This window comes from Capricornis sumatraensis, chromosome X (assembly GCF_032405125.1).
Source record: "Capricornis sumatraensis isolate serow.1 chromosome X, serow.2, whole genome shotgun sequence".
NCBI classification, from domain to species: Eukaryota; Metazoa; Chordata; class Mammalia; order Artiodactyla; family Bovidae; genus Capricornis; species Capricornis sumatraensis.
The window spans coordinates 15,934,489-15,950,004 of NC_091092.1; the positions used below are offsets into that span (position 1 = coordinate 15,934,489).

Genomic DNA, 15,516 nt, shown 5'->3' on the forward strand with positions numbered 1-15,516 from the left:
TACTGTAAGTAATAAATTATGTGTTGTCTCTAGTCAAAAAAGTTTTGTATTTTCTGACAGCATCCATGAAACTACGGCAAGCTAACTTGTTTGGTTCCAAGTAAAGAAAAATCTCCGACCCGTCACAGTTTTTGACACAGTGGTTTTCTCACATTTTATTTTATGACACTGATTGTTAACAGCTTCATTGAAATAATTTACATACAATTTATTCACTTAAAGTTCATAGTTCAGTGGGTTTTTTGAATATTTACAGAGTTGTGCAACAATCACTCAAATTCGTTTTTGAACATTTTTATCAACCCCCAAAGAAATCCACACTCCCCATGACTCTGCAACCACCCAGACCTAGGTAATCACCAATCTAGTTGCTGTTTCTAGAGGGCCATCTACTCTGGACATTTCATGTAAATAGAGTCAGGCAACATGTAGTCTTTGGTATCTGGCTTCTTTCATTTAGCATAATGTTTTCAAAGTTCATCCATGTTTGTAGTATACACCAGTACTTTATTCCTCTTCATTGCCAAATAATATTCCACCAGACACATATGTTTCATTTTACGTACCAGTCTATCAGTTGATGGACATTTTTTTTCAATAGTTTTTAGGCAATTGTGAATACTACTATGAACATTCATGTATGTGTTTGTTTGTTTTTCTCTTTTGCTTAGGCATAAATCTAGGTGTGGAATTGCTGAGTCTAAAGGTGGAAAATTCGTTTATTAACTTGACATATTTTTTAATATAGTTATTTACTCCTGTAAATTTTCTTCTAAACATTTTTAAATGCATCTCATATGCTGTCATATTTTCTGGTTTTATTTTCATTTACTCCATAAGAGTACTAATATAACCTGTTATTTCTCTTTTGACCCAAAGGTTAATTTGGAACAAATTGTTTATCTTCTACATTCTTGTAAATATTCCAATTTTCCCCTGTTATTCATTTATCATTTCATTCCATTGTCATGGAAAAACATACTTTGATTTCAGTTCTTTAACTTTTATTGAAGTTGATTTTTATAAGATTTAGCATATAAGCTATCCTGGAGAATGTCCTATGCATTCTTGAGAAGAATGTACGTTATACTCTTCTCGGGTAGAGGGTTGAACAGATGTCTGTTAGATCTAGCTGATCGTTGTTGTTCAAGTCCTCTATTTCCTTGTTGATTTTCTGCCTTGCTATTTTACCTATTATTGAAGACAATTCAGCTATTGTTGAATTGTCTATTTCTAACTTGTCATTTTTTGTTTCTTGTATTTTGGGGTTCTTTTGCTAGGTGCCTCTATGTTTCTACTTGTAATGTCTTTCTGATATGTTGACTCTTTTATCATTATAAAATGTCCTTTTTTATCTCTAGTAATGTTTTTTGTTTTATTATATATTTTGTCTGTTAGTATATCCATACAGCTTTGTTATGGTTGCTATCTTAGTTTGTGCTGTATGATAAAATACCACAAACTGTGCTGTGCTTAGTCACTCAGTTGTGTCTGACTTTGTGACCCCATGGACTGTAGCCTGCCAAGCTCCTCTGTCCATGGGGATTCTACAGGCAAGAATACTGGAGTGGGTTGCCATTCCTTTCTCCAGGGGATCTTCCCAACCCAGGGATCAAACCCACATTTTCTGCATTGACAGGTGGAATCTACCATCTGAGCCACTGGGGAAGCCCAAGAATGGAGTGGGTAGCTTATCCCTTCTCCAAAGGAACTTCCCAACCCAGGAATCAAACCAGGGTCTCCAGCATTGCAGGCAGATTCTTTATTAGCTGAGCTACCCAGGAAATTGAGCTACCACAAATTAGGTGGCTTATAAACAGCAGGAATATATTTTTCACATTTCTGGAGGGTGGGATTTTGGTATCAAGCTGCCAGCATGGTCATGTTCTGGAGAGAGCCCATGTTGCAAACTGCTGACTTCTTGTATCCTCACATGACAGAAAGAGGGCTGCGTACCCTTTGGCTCCTTCTTATAAGGAGACTAATCCTACTCATGAGGATCATACCCTCATGATCTAAGTATCTCCACAAACCTCACCTCTTAATATCATAACATTGGAATTGGCATCTCAACATATGCATTTGTAGGGACAGGGAACAAATATTTAGTCCATTTCTGGGAACAAATATTCAGTCCATTTCTGTTGCTGTTTGGATGATTGTATTATTTCCATTTTTTTTATGTTCAGTCTTTTGGTATGTTTTCATCTAATGTGTTCTCCGATAGACATCATTGGATCTTGCTTTTTTATATAGTCTGCAAATCTGAATTTTGATTGGCTTGTTTAATCCATTCACATTCAATGTTATTATTGATATGATTGGATTTTGTCTGCCATTTTACTTTTTGTTTTCTGTATTTCTCATCCATTTTGTTGTTTTCTTCTTCCTCTATTCCTCTTTTATTACCTTCATTTTTGAGTGGATATTTTCTAGTTTAATACAAAATTTTCTTTAATGTTTTTCTTCACTTTTTTTTTTTTTTAGTTTTCTTTATGGTTGCTCTAGTCACACAGAGTCGGACACGACTGAAGTGACTTAGCAGCAGCAGCAGGGCTTATCATGGATATCATAACCTATCATAATCTATTTAAAATATAGCAACTGAATTCTACTAAAATATAGAAATATTATTTCTATGGTGCTTTATTCTTTTTTCCTCCTATTATTATACATATTACATCTTTGTATGTTAGAAACTTAAAAATAAAATATTTTAATTGAAATTAGAATGTTGTATAACTTTGTCTTTAAAGAAACTGAGAAAAGCAAGGAAAGGAAGTATATATAGTTTGTTATACTGAACTTCTTATTTAACTTTTCTGGGTTTTTTGTTCATTTGATTTCATATTATTATCTGTTGTAAATTATTTCAATACTTTGCTCTCATGACCTCCTTAGTTATGTTATTGTCAAATATGTTACCTTTCTGTATGTTATAGGCCCATCCCATTATACCACATGTTTTATGTAATTGCATTTTAAGCCAGTTAAGAGAAGAAAGATATAGAAATATGCATTTTTACTGCCTTTTACAGTTATATGTGCTGTGCCGTGCCCAGTTGCTCAGTCATGTCTAGCTCTTTGTGACCCCATGGACTGTAGCCCACCAGGCCTTTCTGTCCATGGAATTTTCCAGGCAAGAACACTGGAGTGGTTTGATGTTCCTGTCTCCAGGTGATCTTCCCAACTCAGGGGGGATTGAACCCTGCATTTCAGGTGGATTCTTTACCACTGAGCCACATGGGGAGCCCTTACAATTATATAGTTGTGTCTAACAGCATTCCTTTTCTTTTTTCCTGTGGCTTCAAATTACTGTCTGGATTCACTTTTTTTCAGCATGAACAATTTCCTATAGTAGTTTTTGTAGAGCATGTCTGATTGCAATAAAATCTGTTTGCTTTTGTTTATCTGGGAATGTCTTTGTTTCACCTTTGTGTTCCAAAGATAGCTTTGCTGGCTATAAGATTCTTGGTTAATAGTTTTTGTCTTTGAGTACTTTTAATATGCCATCCCACTGTCTTTGGGCATCCATTGTTTCTGAGATGTTATTTGTTAATCTTTCTGAAATTCAGTGCTAGAGAATGCCATTTTTCTCTTGCTACTTTCAAAACTTTTTCATTGTCCTTGTTTTTCAATGTTTTTACCAAGATATTATGTATGTAGTTCATTTTTAGCCATTATTTCTTCTATTCTTTTTTCTTGGCTGTATTGGGTGTTTGTTGCTGTGCATAGGCTTTTCTCTAGTTGTGGCAAGCAGGGGCTATTCTCTAAATTGCCGTGTGTAGACATCTCATTGTGGTGGCTTTTTTTGTGGCAAAGCATGGGCTCTAGAGCATGAGGGCTTCAGTTGTTGTGGCACATGAGCTCTGTAGTTGTGACTAGTGGGCTTAGTTGCCCTGTGGCATGTGGGATCTTCCTGGACTAGGGATTGAACCTGTGTCCCTTGCATTGGCAGATGGACTCTTAACCACTGGGCCACTAGGGAAGTCCTCTTCTATTATTTTTTCTCCTACTTATTCTGTCTCTTCTCGTTCTGTTACTCTCATTACGTGTAAGATGATGCCCTCAATGATGCCCTATACTTCTCTGAGGTTCTGTTTATTCTTGTTCCTCATTTTTCTTCCTGTTGTACCATCTATTTTAAAGTTCATTGATTGTTTCTTCTACCAGTTCAAAACCGCTAGATCATTCAGGTATGACCTAAATCAAATCCCTTATGATTATACAGTGGAAGTGAGAAATACATTTAAGGGCCTAGATCTGATAGATAGAGTGCCTGATGAACTATGCAATGAGGTTCGTGACATTGTACAGGAGACAGGGATCAAGACCATCCCCATGGAAAAGAAATGCAAAAAAGCAAAATGGCTGTCTGGAGAGGCCTTACAAATAGCTGTGAAAAGAAGAGAGGGGAAAAGCAAAGGAGAAAAGGAAAGATATAAGCATCTGAATGCAGAGTTCCAAAGAATAGCAAGAAGAAATAAGAAAGCCTTCTTCAGAAATCAATGGAAAGAAATAGAGGAAAACAACAGAATGGGGAAGACTAGAGATCTCTTCAAGAAAATTAGAGATACCAAGGGAACATATCATGCAAAGATGGGCTCAATAAAGAACAGAAATGGTCTGGACCTAACAGAAGCAGAAGATATTAAGAAGAGGTGGCAAGAATACATGGAAGAACTGTACAAAAAAGATCTTCACGACCCAGATAATCATGATGATGTGATCACTAATCTAGAGACAGACATCTTGGAAAGTGAAGTCAAGTGGGCCTTAGAAAGCATCGCTATGAACAGAGCTACTGGAGGTGATGGAATTCCAGTTGAGCTGTTTCAAATCCTGAAAGATGATGCTGTGAAAGTGCTGCACTCACTATGCCAGCAAATTTGGAAAACTCAGCAGTGGCCCCAGGACTGGAAAAGATCAGTTTTCATTCCTATTCCAAAGAAAGGCAATGCCAAAGAATGCTCAAACTACTGCACAATTGCACTCATCTCACATGCTAGTAAAGTAATGCTCAAAATTCTCCAAGCCAGGTTTCAGCAATACATGAACCTTGAACTTCCAGATGTTCAAGCTGGTTTTAGAAAAGGCAGAGGAACCAGAGATCAAATTGCCAACATGTGCCGGATCATGGAAAAAGCAAGAGAGTTCCAGAAAAACATCTATTTCTTCTTTATTGACTATGCCAAAGTCTTTGACTGTGTGGATCACAATAAACTGTGGAAAATTCTGAAAGAGATGGGAATACCAGACCACCTGACCTGCCTCTTGAGAAATCTGTATGCAGGTCAGGAAGCAACAGTTAGAACTGGACAAGGAACAACAGACTGGTTCCAAATAGGAAAAGGAGTACGTCAAGGCTGTATATTGTCACCCTGCTTATTGAACTTATATGCAGAGTACATCATGAGAAATGCTGGACTGGAAGAAACACAAGCTGGAATCAAGATTGCTGGGAGAAATATCAATAACCTCAGATACGCAGATGACACCACCCTTATGGCAGAAAGTGAAGAGGAGCTAAAAAGCCTCTGATGAAAGTGAAAGAGGAGAGTGAAAATGTTGGCTTAAAGCTCAACATTCAGAAAACGAAGATCATGGCATCTGGTCCCATCACTTCATGGGAAATAGATGGGGAAACAGTAGAAACAGTGTCAGACTTTATTTTTGGGGGCTCCAAAATCACTGCAGATGGTGACTGCAGCCATGAAATTAAAAGACACTCCTTGGAAGAAAAGTTATGACCAACCTAGATAGTATATTCAAAAGGAGAGACATTACTTTGCCGACTAAGGTCCGTCTAGTCAAGTCTATGGTTTTTCCTGTGGTCATGTATGGATATGAGAGTTGGACTGTGAAGAAGGCTGAGCACCGAAGAATTGATGCTTTTGAACTGTGGTGTTGGAGAAGACTCTTGAGAGTCCCTTGGACTTCAAGGAGATCCAACCAGTCCATTCTGAAGGAGATCAGCCCTGGGATTTCTTTGGAAGGAATGATGCTAAAGCTGAAACTCCAGTCCTTTGGCCACCTTATGTGACGAGTTGACTCACTGGAAAAGACTCTGATGCTGGGAGGGATTGGGGGCAGGAGGAGAAGGGGACGACCGAGGATGAGATGGCTGGATGGTATCACAGACTCGATGGATGTGAGTCTGAGTGAACTCTGGGAGATGGTGATGAACAGGGAGGCCTGGCGTGCTGCAATTCATGGGGTCGCAAATAGTCGGACATGACTGAGTGATTGAACTGAACTGAACCAATTCAAATATACTGTTGAGCCCTCTAATGAAATTTTCTTTTTAGTTTTCTTTTATTTTTCAACTCTAGAATTCCATTTGTTTTTTTAAGTATGTTTCTTTATTGATATTATCTATTAGTTGAGATACTATCATTATACTTCTCTAAACATTGTTTCCTTTAATTCTTTGAACATATTTGTATAATGGGTGCTTTGACATTTTTGTGCACTAATTTCATCATCTCAGCCCTGTGAAAAGTAGTTCTATTGCTTGTTTTTTCCCCTTATGTATGGGGTACTTTCTTGTTTCTTTATGTCTTTTGTTGAAATGTGGACATTTTAGGTAATGTATTTTAGCCAATCTAATTATTGATTCTCCTCCTCTCCAGGGCTTGTTTCTTGCTTGTCCATTTTTTTCAATGAGTTTGCTAGACTATTTGATTGAGGTCTCTTTCCCCAACATGGTATAGCATTTGATGTCACTACCCAAAGGTTGTAGCCTTAGACATGTTCACAGTCACCTTGATATGACTGTGTATTTATCAGGGTTCTCTTTGATGATTTTTTTTCCCTGCTGTCTCTCTTAAGGTGATTTCCTTTGGTATCTTACCCAGCTATAAACCTTCACTGATGACTTACTAGTGGCTGTATTGTTTTTGACAGTGTCTTTGGGCATGCATGGGGCTTCCCTTGTAGCTCAGTTGGTAAAGAATCTTCCTGCAGTGCAGGAGACCCAGGTTTGATCCCTGGTTTGGGAAGATCCCCCAGAGAAGGAAATGGCAACCCACTCTAGTATCCTTGCCTGGAAAATCCCATGGAGAGGGGAGCCTGGTGGGCTGCAGTCCATGGGGTCGCAAAGAGTCAGGGCACGACTTAGCAACTAACACTTACTTACTTACTTGGGCGTGCGTTGTTCCAGGTTCTGACAGTTAATTTAGGGCCTGTTTCAGAAGTTAATCTTTGAAGCCAAATCTTTGAGACTTGTTCTAGTCTCAAGGCTTCTCTTCTTATTTTTCTCCTTTTCCAGGTATCTTTGGTAAATTGTAGCTGATTTGTGGTTTGACTTGTTCTCATAAAGCTATCTGCCTCTTCTTAATTGCTTTCCACCAAAATTTCTGTTGTTTTTGAGAGTGCCCTTTGGTTTCAAATTCCCCACATCTGTTCCAGGTAAAGTCAAGACCCTTAGGGAGACCTTCAGAGATCTTTGTTTTTATGGTCTCCCTACCTGTCAACTGACCCACCCATGCAAAATCTCTGTGACTACTCCAGAACTGATGGCAGAAGCAGTGACTCTCTTTTTTAGAGTGACACCCTGCATTGTGAACAGGACACTGAGAAGGACAGTAACATCTGGTCTCCTCAGCTTGATTATACTAGCATCAGCCTTTGTTCTATGAGTGACTGAGTCTAGTACTCTTAGCCTGCCATGCCAGAAGTTAGATCTTTTATGAGTTGGGACTGTGTGGAAGACAAGAATCACAAAACTCTCAACTGTTCTTGCTTGGAGTACTTCTGTAGTTTGGAACTGGGCATTACTGTAATGCTCAACTGGGTGATGGAGGGAGAAGGAGCTCTGCATTCATGTCTGCTTCCCACCTTGTGTGGAGCTTTTGTCAAACTCAGCAGGGCAGGAGGAGAGGAAAAGAGTGGGTCATGGCTAAAATGCCATATTTATTCACACTGAAATTTAGTAAATTTTGTTGAATAAGTGTTTCTTCATTTGCTGTAGGTTTTTCAGATAATATCCGGAATTTTTTTTTCCTAAATTTCATCATTTATTGTTGTTTCCTTAGGGAGATGATTCATAGAGTTCCTCAAGCTCTCATTTACAGAGTCATCTCTCTCATGGTGTGGCACTGAGTTTTTGAATAGTCCATCATAGTTTTTTTCTATAATGTACCATATTCCAGATTTGTCTGATTATTTCATCACAGTGTGCCGTTGTATTGTCTTTTCTAAGATAGCACTTTCTGTTTCTGTCCTTCTCTTTTGTCTTCTTTTGGATTTGAGTATTGCCCTTTCTCTAATAATTTGGAAAACTTGGCTTCTTTTAAGGTTTATCCTGGAAATTAGAATTCCTATATTGTATACTTATCATATCAAAGTCTAAAGTAATCAATGTCCATATTTGTTTTTTACAGTTACAAGGGCATTAGGATCTTTAACTTCACTCATCCTCTCCTAAAACTTACATTGTTTTATCACTGTTTTTCTGTTGCTGCTGCTTCTGCTGCTAAGTTGCTTCAGTCATTTCTGACTCTGTGCAACCCCATAGACGGCAGCCCACCAGGCTCCCCCGTCCCTGGGATTCTCCAGGCAAGAACACTGGAGTGGGTTGCCATTTCCTTCTCCAGTGCATGTTAGTACTGCATTTTTGAGCACTGCATCTATTTTTATAATTTTGTTTTATAGTTAGTATTTTTTAAAATTCAACCACAAGTGTATTATTTTTTCTCTTATTTCTATTTTGTATTTTAAACCTTCCATTTCATTTGTGTTTCCTTTCTTACACAGGAGAAGATATTCAAAAGGTTTAAATTTCCTTTTGTGAGGTCCTGCTGGGGGCATCCTTTCTCGGTTTCTGTTTGCCTAGAAATGCTTGTATTTTTATCGTGTTCTTGAAAGGTATTTTCACTGGGTATAAACTATGGGTTGACAGTTTTCTTTTTGCTTATTAAAGATACAATTTCATGGTATTCTGTCTTCTGTTGAATATCTGAGAACTTATCTTTAAATTAATTGTCACCCATTTGAGGGCAGTCTATGTTGCCTTTATTGATGCTTTTTAGGGCTTTTTTTGTGTTTTTGGCTTTATGTTCTGAAGTAACCCTATTTTGCATCTAGTTTGGGGTTTGATTTTTCTTCCATTGGATCTGCTAGACTTCTAGACTCACAGATGTCTTTAATTAGTTCTTAAAAACTTTCCACCATTATCTCTACTATTGACTCTGCCCCATTCCTTCTTTCGCCTCTTCTTTCTATAACCCAAATTGCCTGTTTGCTATACTACCTCACTCTTTCTTCCATGCCTCTTAACTATTCTTTTACAGTTCTCATATGTTTCATCTCCATGTTACATTATAGATCATTCCTTTTCACTTTAATTGTTTTAACTTTACTAAGTCTATCTTCAGCTGTTATCTAGTCTGCTGTGAAGCTCATCCATTGAATTTTAAATATCATAGTTTTTACTTTTAGAATTTATATTTCAGTTTAGCTGTTACCTTTTTTTACATGATTTCCTTTATTGTCTTAAAGTTAAAAACCTTTCATCATTGTAAAAATGGTCATTATATATTTTGTTTCTAATAATTCTAATATTTGAAATCTTTGCTGAGTAGTTTCTGCTATGACATGTTTCTCCTGATTTTTGCTTATGGTATTTTGCTTCCTTGTATGCTTAGTGATTTTTGAATGTGAGTGCTTATTTTCCTCTCAAAAAGGATTTTTAAAAAAATTATCTGAAGTTTAATATGAACATATGCTCTTCTATGGGCTTCCCAGGTGGCACAGTGGTAAAGAATCTGCCTGCCAGTGCAGGAGATGTGGCCTGTCTGAGTCAGGAAGATGCTTGAGGAGGAAATGCAACCCACTCAAGTGTTTTTGCCTGAAGAATTCCATGGACAGAGGAGCCTGGCAGGCTACAGTTCATGGTCCATAGGGTCGCAAAGAGTTGGACACTGCTAAGCACACACACATGCTCTTCTGCATAGGATTTATATGCATTTCGTCCAGACTCTAGGAGATCGAAGCAGTTTAAGTCCACTCTAAAAAAATTTACAGTTTGAAGTTAGTGGGCCACCCAGCTAAATGCTAACTTGAATTGCAAATCTGTACGATGGCCAGCTTGTGGTTATAGTTTTTCAAGGATCTTTGCCCCTTGTTCTTCTCTGTTGAGATCCAAAATATCTTTTTCTTAAAATTCTCTGGGGTTATTTTGTATATGGTTCTCCCTTACACTAAAAACAGGGGCTTCCCTGGTGGCTCAGAGGTTTAAGCGTCTGCCTGCAATGTGGGAGACCTGGGTTTGATCCCTGAGTCGGAAATATCCCCTGGAGAAGGAAACGGCAACCCACTCCAGTATTCTTGCCTGGAGAATTCCGTGGACAGAGGAGCCTGGTGGGGTTACAGTCCACGGGGTCGCAAAGAGTCAGACACAACTGAGCAACTTCACTTTACACTAAAAACAAGAATCTCAAATTCCCCAAGTCTGGTAAATGCCCTAGGGGCAAAAGTAGTTTCTATGGTCAGTTTATTGGAATTTTTTCCCCTTAGATTTTGGCCTGATAAATCCTATTGTGCTTCTCTTTGAGGTTTTAAAGATATTTTTACATTCTTTGCAAGCATAAAAGTTTTTTTTAACTGTCTTGATACCTAACTCCATTATTGGGATATTATTTCTCTGTGCCATTATTTTGTAGTATATATCTCAGATCATCTGAAGCAAAATCACCTAAAAATGTTTATTAGAATTTTAGGTTCTGATAGTCAACCTCAAGCTTACTGAAACAAAATCTTTAGGATGGGGTCCTAGTATCTGAATTTCTGTGAGGTTTTATAAATGAATCTAATGCATACAGAAGTTTGCTTTCATTTACACATTTAATCTTTTTTTTTTTTTACTGTAGTACCCTGAAATCTAAATTTGTTGTTTTTTTATACTTGCCCAGCATCAAGGTTAACAACCCACTATTTTTACATTTATTTCATAGTAGTGTTAGTCACTCAGTCGTGTCCGACTCTTTGTGATCCCACAGATTATATAAATCACCAGGCTCCTCTGTCCGTAGGATTCTCCAGGTAAGAATACTGGAGTGGGTTGCCATTCCCTTCTCCAGAGGATCTTCCCAACCCAGGGATTGAACCCAGGTCTCCTGCATTGCAGGTGGGATCTTTACCATTTGAGCTATAGGGAAGACCTATCTATTTCATATTCCAACTTTTATCAAATAGCAAATGTGTGTGTCTGTGTATGTATATCTGTTTCTGGCCTTTGTATTTTGGATAATTGAGCTGCCTATTTGAGTAATACCATACTGTTTTAATTATTGTATCTTCATGATATGTTTTATTTGATAATAAAAAATCTTTTTTACTTTTTATTATTTTCTCCCACACTAAAAAGTGTACAACATTGCTATAGTTGCACTGCTTTTCTTGCTTCAACAGTCTTCAGTGACTTTGTAGAATAGTTTTTCCACAGTTTTTGAAAGTTTATTTTTTTAAAACTTAACTCCTACAGTACTTTTCCCCTATGGACTTAAGAAGTCCTTTAGACTGAGGTACTTAATATTGTTTTTTGTTCACAAAAATTTGTATTATAATTTTATTGCTTAGCATGGCCATTTTGCTCTAGATACATTTCTACTACATTTTAAAAAATTGGAATGCAGCTATTTACATTTTCTGCAGAGCCATTAGGAACACTCCCAAGCTCAAAGGAAGTCTCTTAAGTTTGATAACAATTATTGATTATACAACTCATTTTCACTCGGTAAATCCTACTGAATCACAGACTATAAAAGCTAGAAAATACCTAAAGATATATTGTCTGTCTCTATAAGTTTACCAAAGAGAAGCCTGAACTCTAGGGTACAGGAATGACTTATCTGTAGTCACGTAGTGAGTCAGTTCCTGAGGTAAAATCAGGATGTATTTGTTGCATCTTGGAGCTTTTTCTCTTCCTGTTGTATGCTATATCATTATTGCATTATATTAAGTATTCTTTTCATTTGTTTGGGCCTGACTTGTTTTGTTTTACTAGATTGTAAGTTCCTTAAAGGCAGCTCTCATTAATTTTTTTGTACAACTCAGCCCTAATATTGTGCTTGGTTCTTATTAAGCACCTAATCAGTATTGATAGATGTTGATAAAAAATAAATTGTTCCATTTAGCAGATGTCAAATTGAAGCTATTTCCTTGTGAGCATCACGATTATAACTGTAAGAAAAGTGGCATCTAGTGGTTGGTTTATGTATTACAGTTTCCTTTTGTTTCTTGAACTGGGTACTGGAGTCATTTTCATAACCTAGGTGGAATAAATAGAATATAAATTAAATTTTCAAATTGAATTCAAGCATATTTTTCTGTAGCCACCAAATGTTTTAAGCAGGGACCTCTCTAAAGTATAACCACATGTTAAGTTATAAAGAAGTGCAAAATGATGAGATTATTAATTTCTAGAAAATCTTTGTATAAAATCACTTCCAAAATGGAATGCATGACTAAAGTTTTATTGTTTGTTTATAAATAATATTACAAGTTGAAGAATATTGTTGGATACTGAAAAATCAGAAATGCATTTATAAAGACAAGTTGCATATTATCTTCTCCATATTGATGAAATCCTATTAGGTTGTTGCTTTAAATTATTTTCAAGAACTTAGTTTGTATTTTAAATGTTAGAACTCCTTTAATTTTTTAAAAAAAAATTTTAACTGTGCTATAGTTGATTTACAATATAAGTTTCAGGTGTACAACCAGTGATTCACAATTTTAAAATTTATACTGCATTTATAGTTGTTAAAAAATATTGGCTATATTCCTTGTGTTGTTCAATATATACTAGTAGCTTATTTATTTGATACATAATAGCTTGTACTTCTTAATCCCCATCGCTATCTCCCTTCTCCCCTCTTCTTTCCCTCCACTGGTAACTACTAATTTGTTTTCTATATCTGAGTTTATTTCCTTTTTTGCTATATATACTAGTTTGTTTTACTTTTCAGATTCCACATATAAGTGAAAATATTCAGTATTATGGGCTTCTCTGGTGGCTCAGATAGATGGTAAAGAATCTTCCTGCAATGCGAGAGACCCAAGTTTGATCCCTGAGTCAGGAAAATCCCCTGGAAAAGGAAATGACAACCCACTCCAGCACTCGTGCCTGGGAAATTCCATGGATAAAGGAGCCTGGTAGGCTACAGTCCATGGAGTCACAAAGAGTAGGACACAACTGAGTAACTAACACACACACACATGCAGTATTATAAATATATACATATATGATATATAACATACAGATAACACATAAAAAGATAGAACTGCTAATGATAGATGACAATAGAATATTACACCACCTTTTACTTACAGAACCAAAAGTCTATGCAAATATATTTACATTTATAATGCAAAGTCAAGGTTAATTCTTAGATTTACAGTCATTTTTGATTATCACTATCTTTACTCCATTAATGCATATAATTGAATGCTGTTAATATAGTCTAATTCAGTGAATATAACTACTCTCATGAATCAATAAATTCTAAAGTTTTTAAGTTTTACTTTGGAATCTAGAATTCATGTTTGCACAGAACACTACTAAATATCTTAAATTGATGTCTGTTTGTGACAATTTGTAATGTAATATTTATGTATAGGATTATCCTACCCATTAGAGAGCAGTGATATACTGTCTTTGTATCACTACCTGCATCTAACGTAACCAAGTGGCTGGCACATAACAGGTGATCAATATGTATTTGTTGAATTAGTTATATATGTTAGAATGAGTGTGCCTTAGTCAATATTAACACCTAACGTGTTTTCTGACTTCTTATAATGCTCAGTTTATATCTGATGAATAAGTAAGTCTGAATAAGTCTATTTAACCTGTAATGTAGTTGATACATAACACTAAAACTAGAGTGTATAACTTAATCACCTATGAATAATTATAGACATATAACAGTTTCATTAGAAATGTCAAATGCACATCTTTTACTGAAACAGCTTTTTGCAATGTGAGTGGGAGATTTCCCCCAATATCAAGCCATTATTATTTGCTGTTATAATTAGGAAAAGGAATTCTAGCGTGAGAGTGACTTCTAGTTGTGGCTGAGTGTGTTAGGAGTTTTAAATAGAAGAACAAGGTTAGCGCTTTGATAAGAATTGGGGAAGGTACTATGGTAATGATTGGAGTAAAGGAAAGCATGGAATGTTGGGAAGGAGGCTACAGTACATTTTAAATCATAGCCTCCCAAGGCTGAACATTATAAACATTCATTTACATATTTATATCACATAAAAATTTCTTTTATTTGATGAGCACAACCCCTTATTTTATATAAATGGTGAACTATCTACATATGTTAAACTAATTACTATTTGTTTTTCTAAGCAGTTCACCTTCATGCAAGAGTAAAGAATAGTTCTGGATGGCAGACATCATCTGTTGTCTTCTTGTTCTAAGGTTCTTATTTTGGAGAAGGATATTTTTCTGGCTCCAGTACTTCAGTTCCTAGTATGAGAGAATGAGCTTGTTAGTAGTGGCTGTTTAAGACACCTAGGCTCTGGGAACAGCATCTGAAGTCAAACTTGGAGGTATTAGAGACTAAGCTACTAGTGATGAAAGAGTGGAAGCAAAGGAAAGAAAGGTGGTAAAAGGTAGTATATATTTCATGCTCCCTGATTGCTAATGAATGCAGAAAAGCGAGGGACTTTAAGTGGCAATCATCTTTGGCTAGTTGCCAAAGACTTTGCTAACATAGATTGAGAGGTAATTTCTTACAAGCGATGTTAGAAAAAAAGGAGTTCCTTAGAGCTGAAAATCATATTAAGGGGAAGTTGTATGGATTGCTTTCATTTTTAAAAAGACATTTTTCACTTTATAAGTATTGTATTTTCTCATTTTAAAGAGTTCAAACAGAAATGCATACAATAGAAGATGGATGATTCCTCAGAGATAAACATTGTCTATAGTATTTATCCTTTTAGATATTTTTATGGTAGTTGTTTTCAAAGTTTGGATTGTTGAATTCATCTGAGTCATAAGTCAGAGTCTGGTTTTTAGGTTCATATTTAATGATTTTCCTCCCTCTTTCTCTTCCTTATAGGCTTGCTATGGGTGTTCTCCAGGATCAAAGTGTGACTGTAGTGGTATAAAAGGAGAAAAGGTAAGATATGAGTTAACCCTTCAAAAATTTAGAAAACTAATAAAATACTGATTTTAATTAAAAAAAATAGGACTTCTACCCCAGCATATAATTAAAATGAATATAATAAAATAAACAGATAAATATAATTAAGTAAAATGAATTTTACTATGCTGCTTATTTTAGGTTACTATGGGGATTAGACTATATCTCAGAAGTCAGCAAACACTTTCTGTAAAGAGCCAGATAGCAAATGTTTTAGGCTTTTTGAGCTACATAAGGTCTCTGTCACATGTTTTTCTCCTTTTTAAAAAATAGTCCTTTAATAGTGTTAAAAAGATTTTTAGCTTTTGGACTATACAGAATGGGCTTCTGACTGCATTTGGCCTGATAACTATAG

At 36.1% G+C, this 15,516-nt stretch overlaps 1 protein-coding gene across 2 annotated transcripts in view; it reads left to right on the top strand.

The window, feature by feature from the left end:
• COL4A5 (collagen type IV alpha 5 chain) overlaps window positions 1-15,516 on the top strand; it is a 249,452-nt gene that overhangs the window by 99,084 nt on the left and 134,852 nt on the right. For both annotated transcript variants that reach the window (XM_068963385.1, XM_068963384.1), the window contains exon 2: window positions 15,078-15,137. In XM_068963385.1, the coding sequence (XP_068819486.1) occupies window positions 15,078-15,137 (60 nt within the window). The remainder of the gene's footprint in view (window positions 1-15,077; window positions 15,138-15,516) is intronic.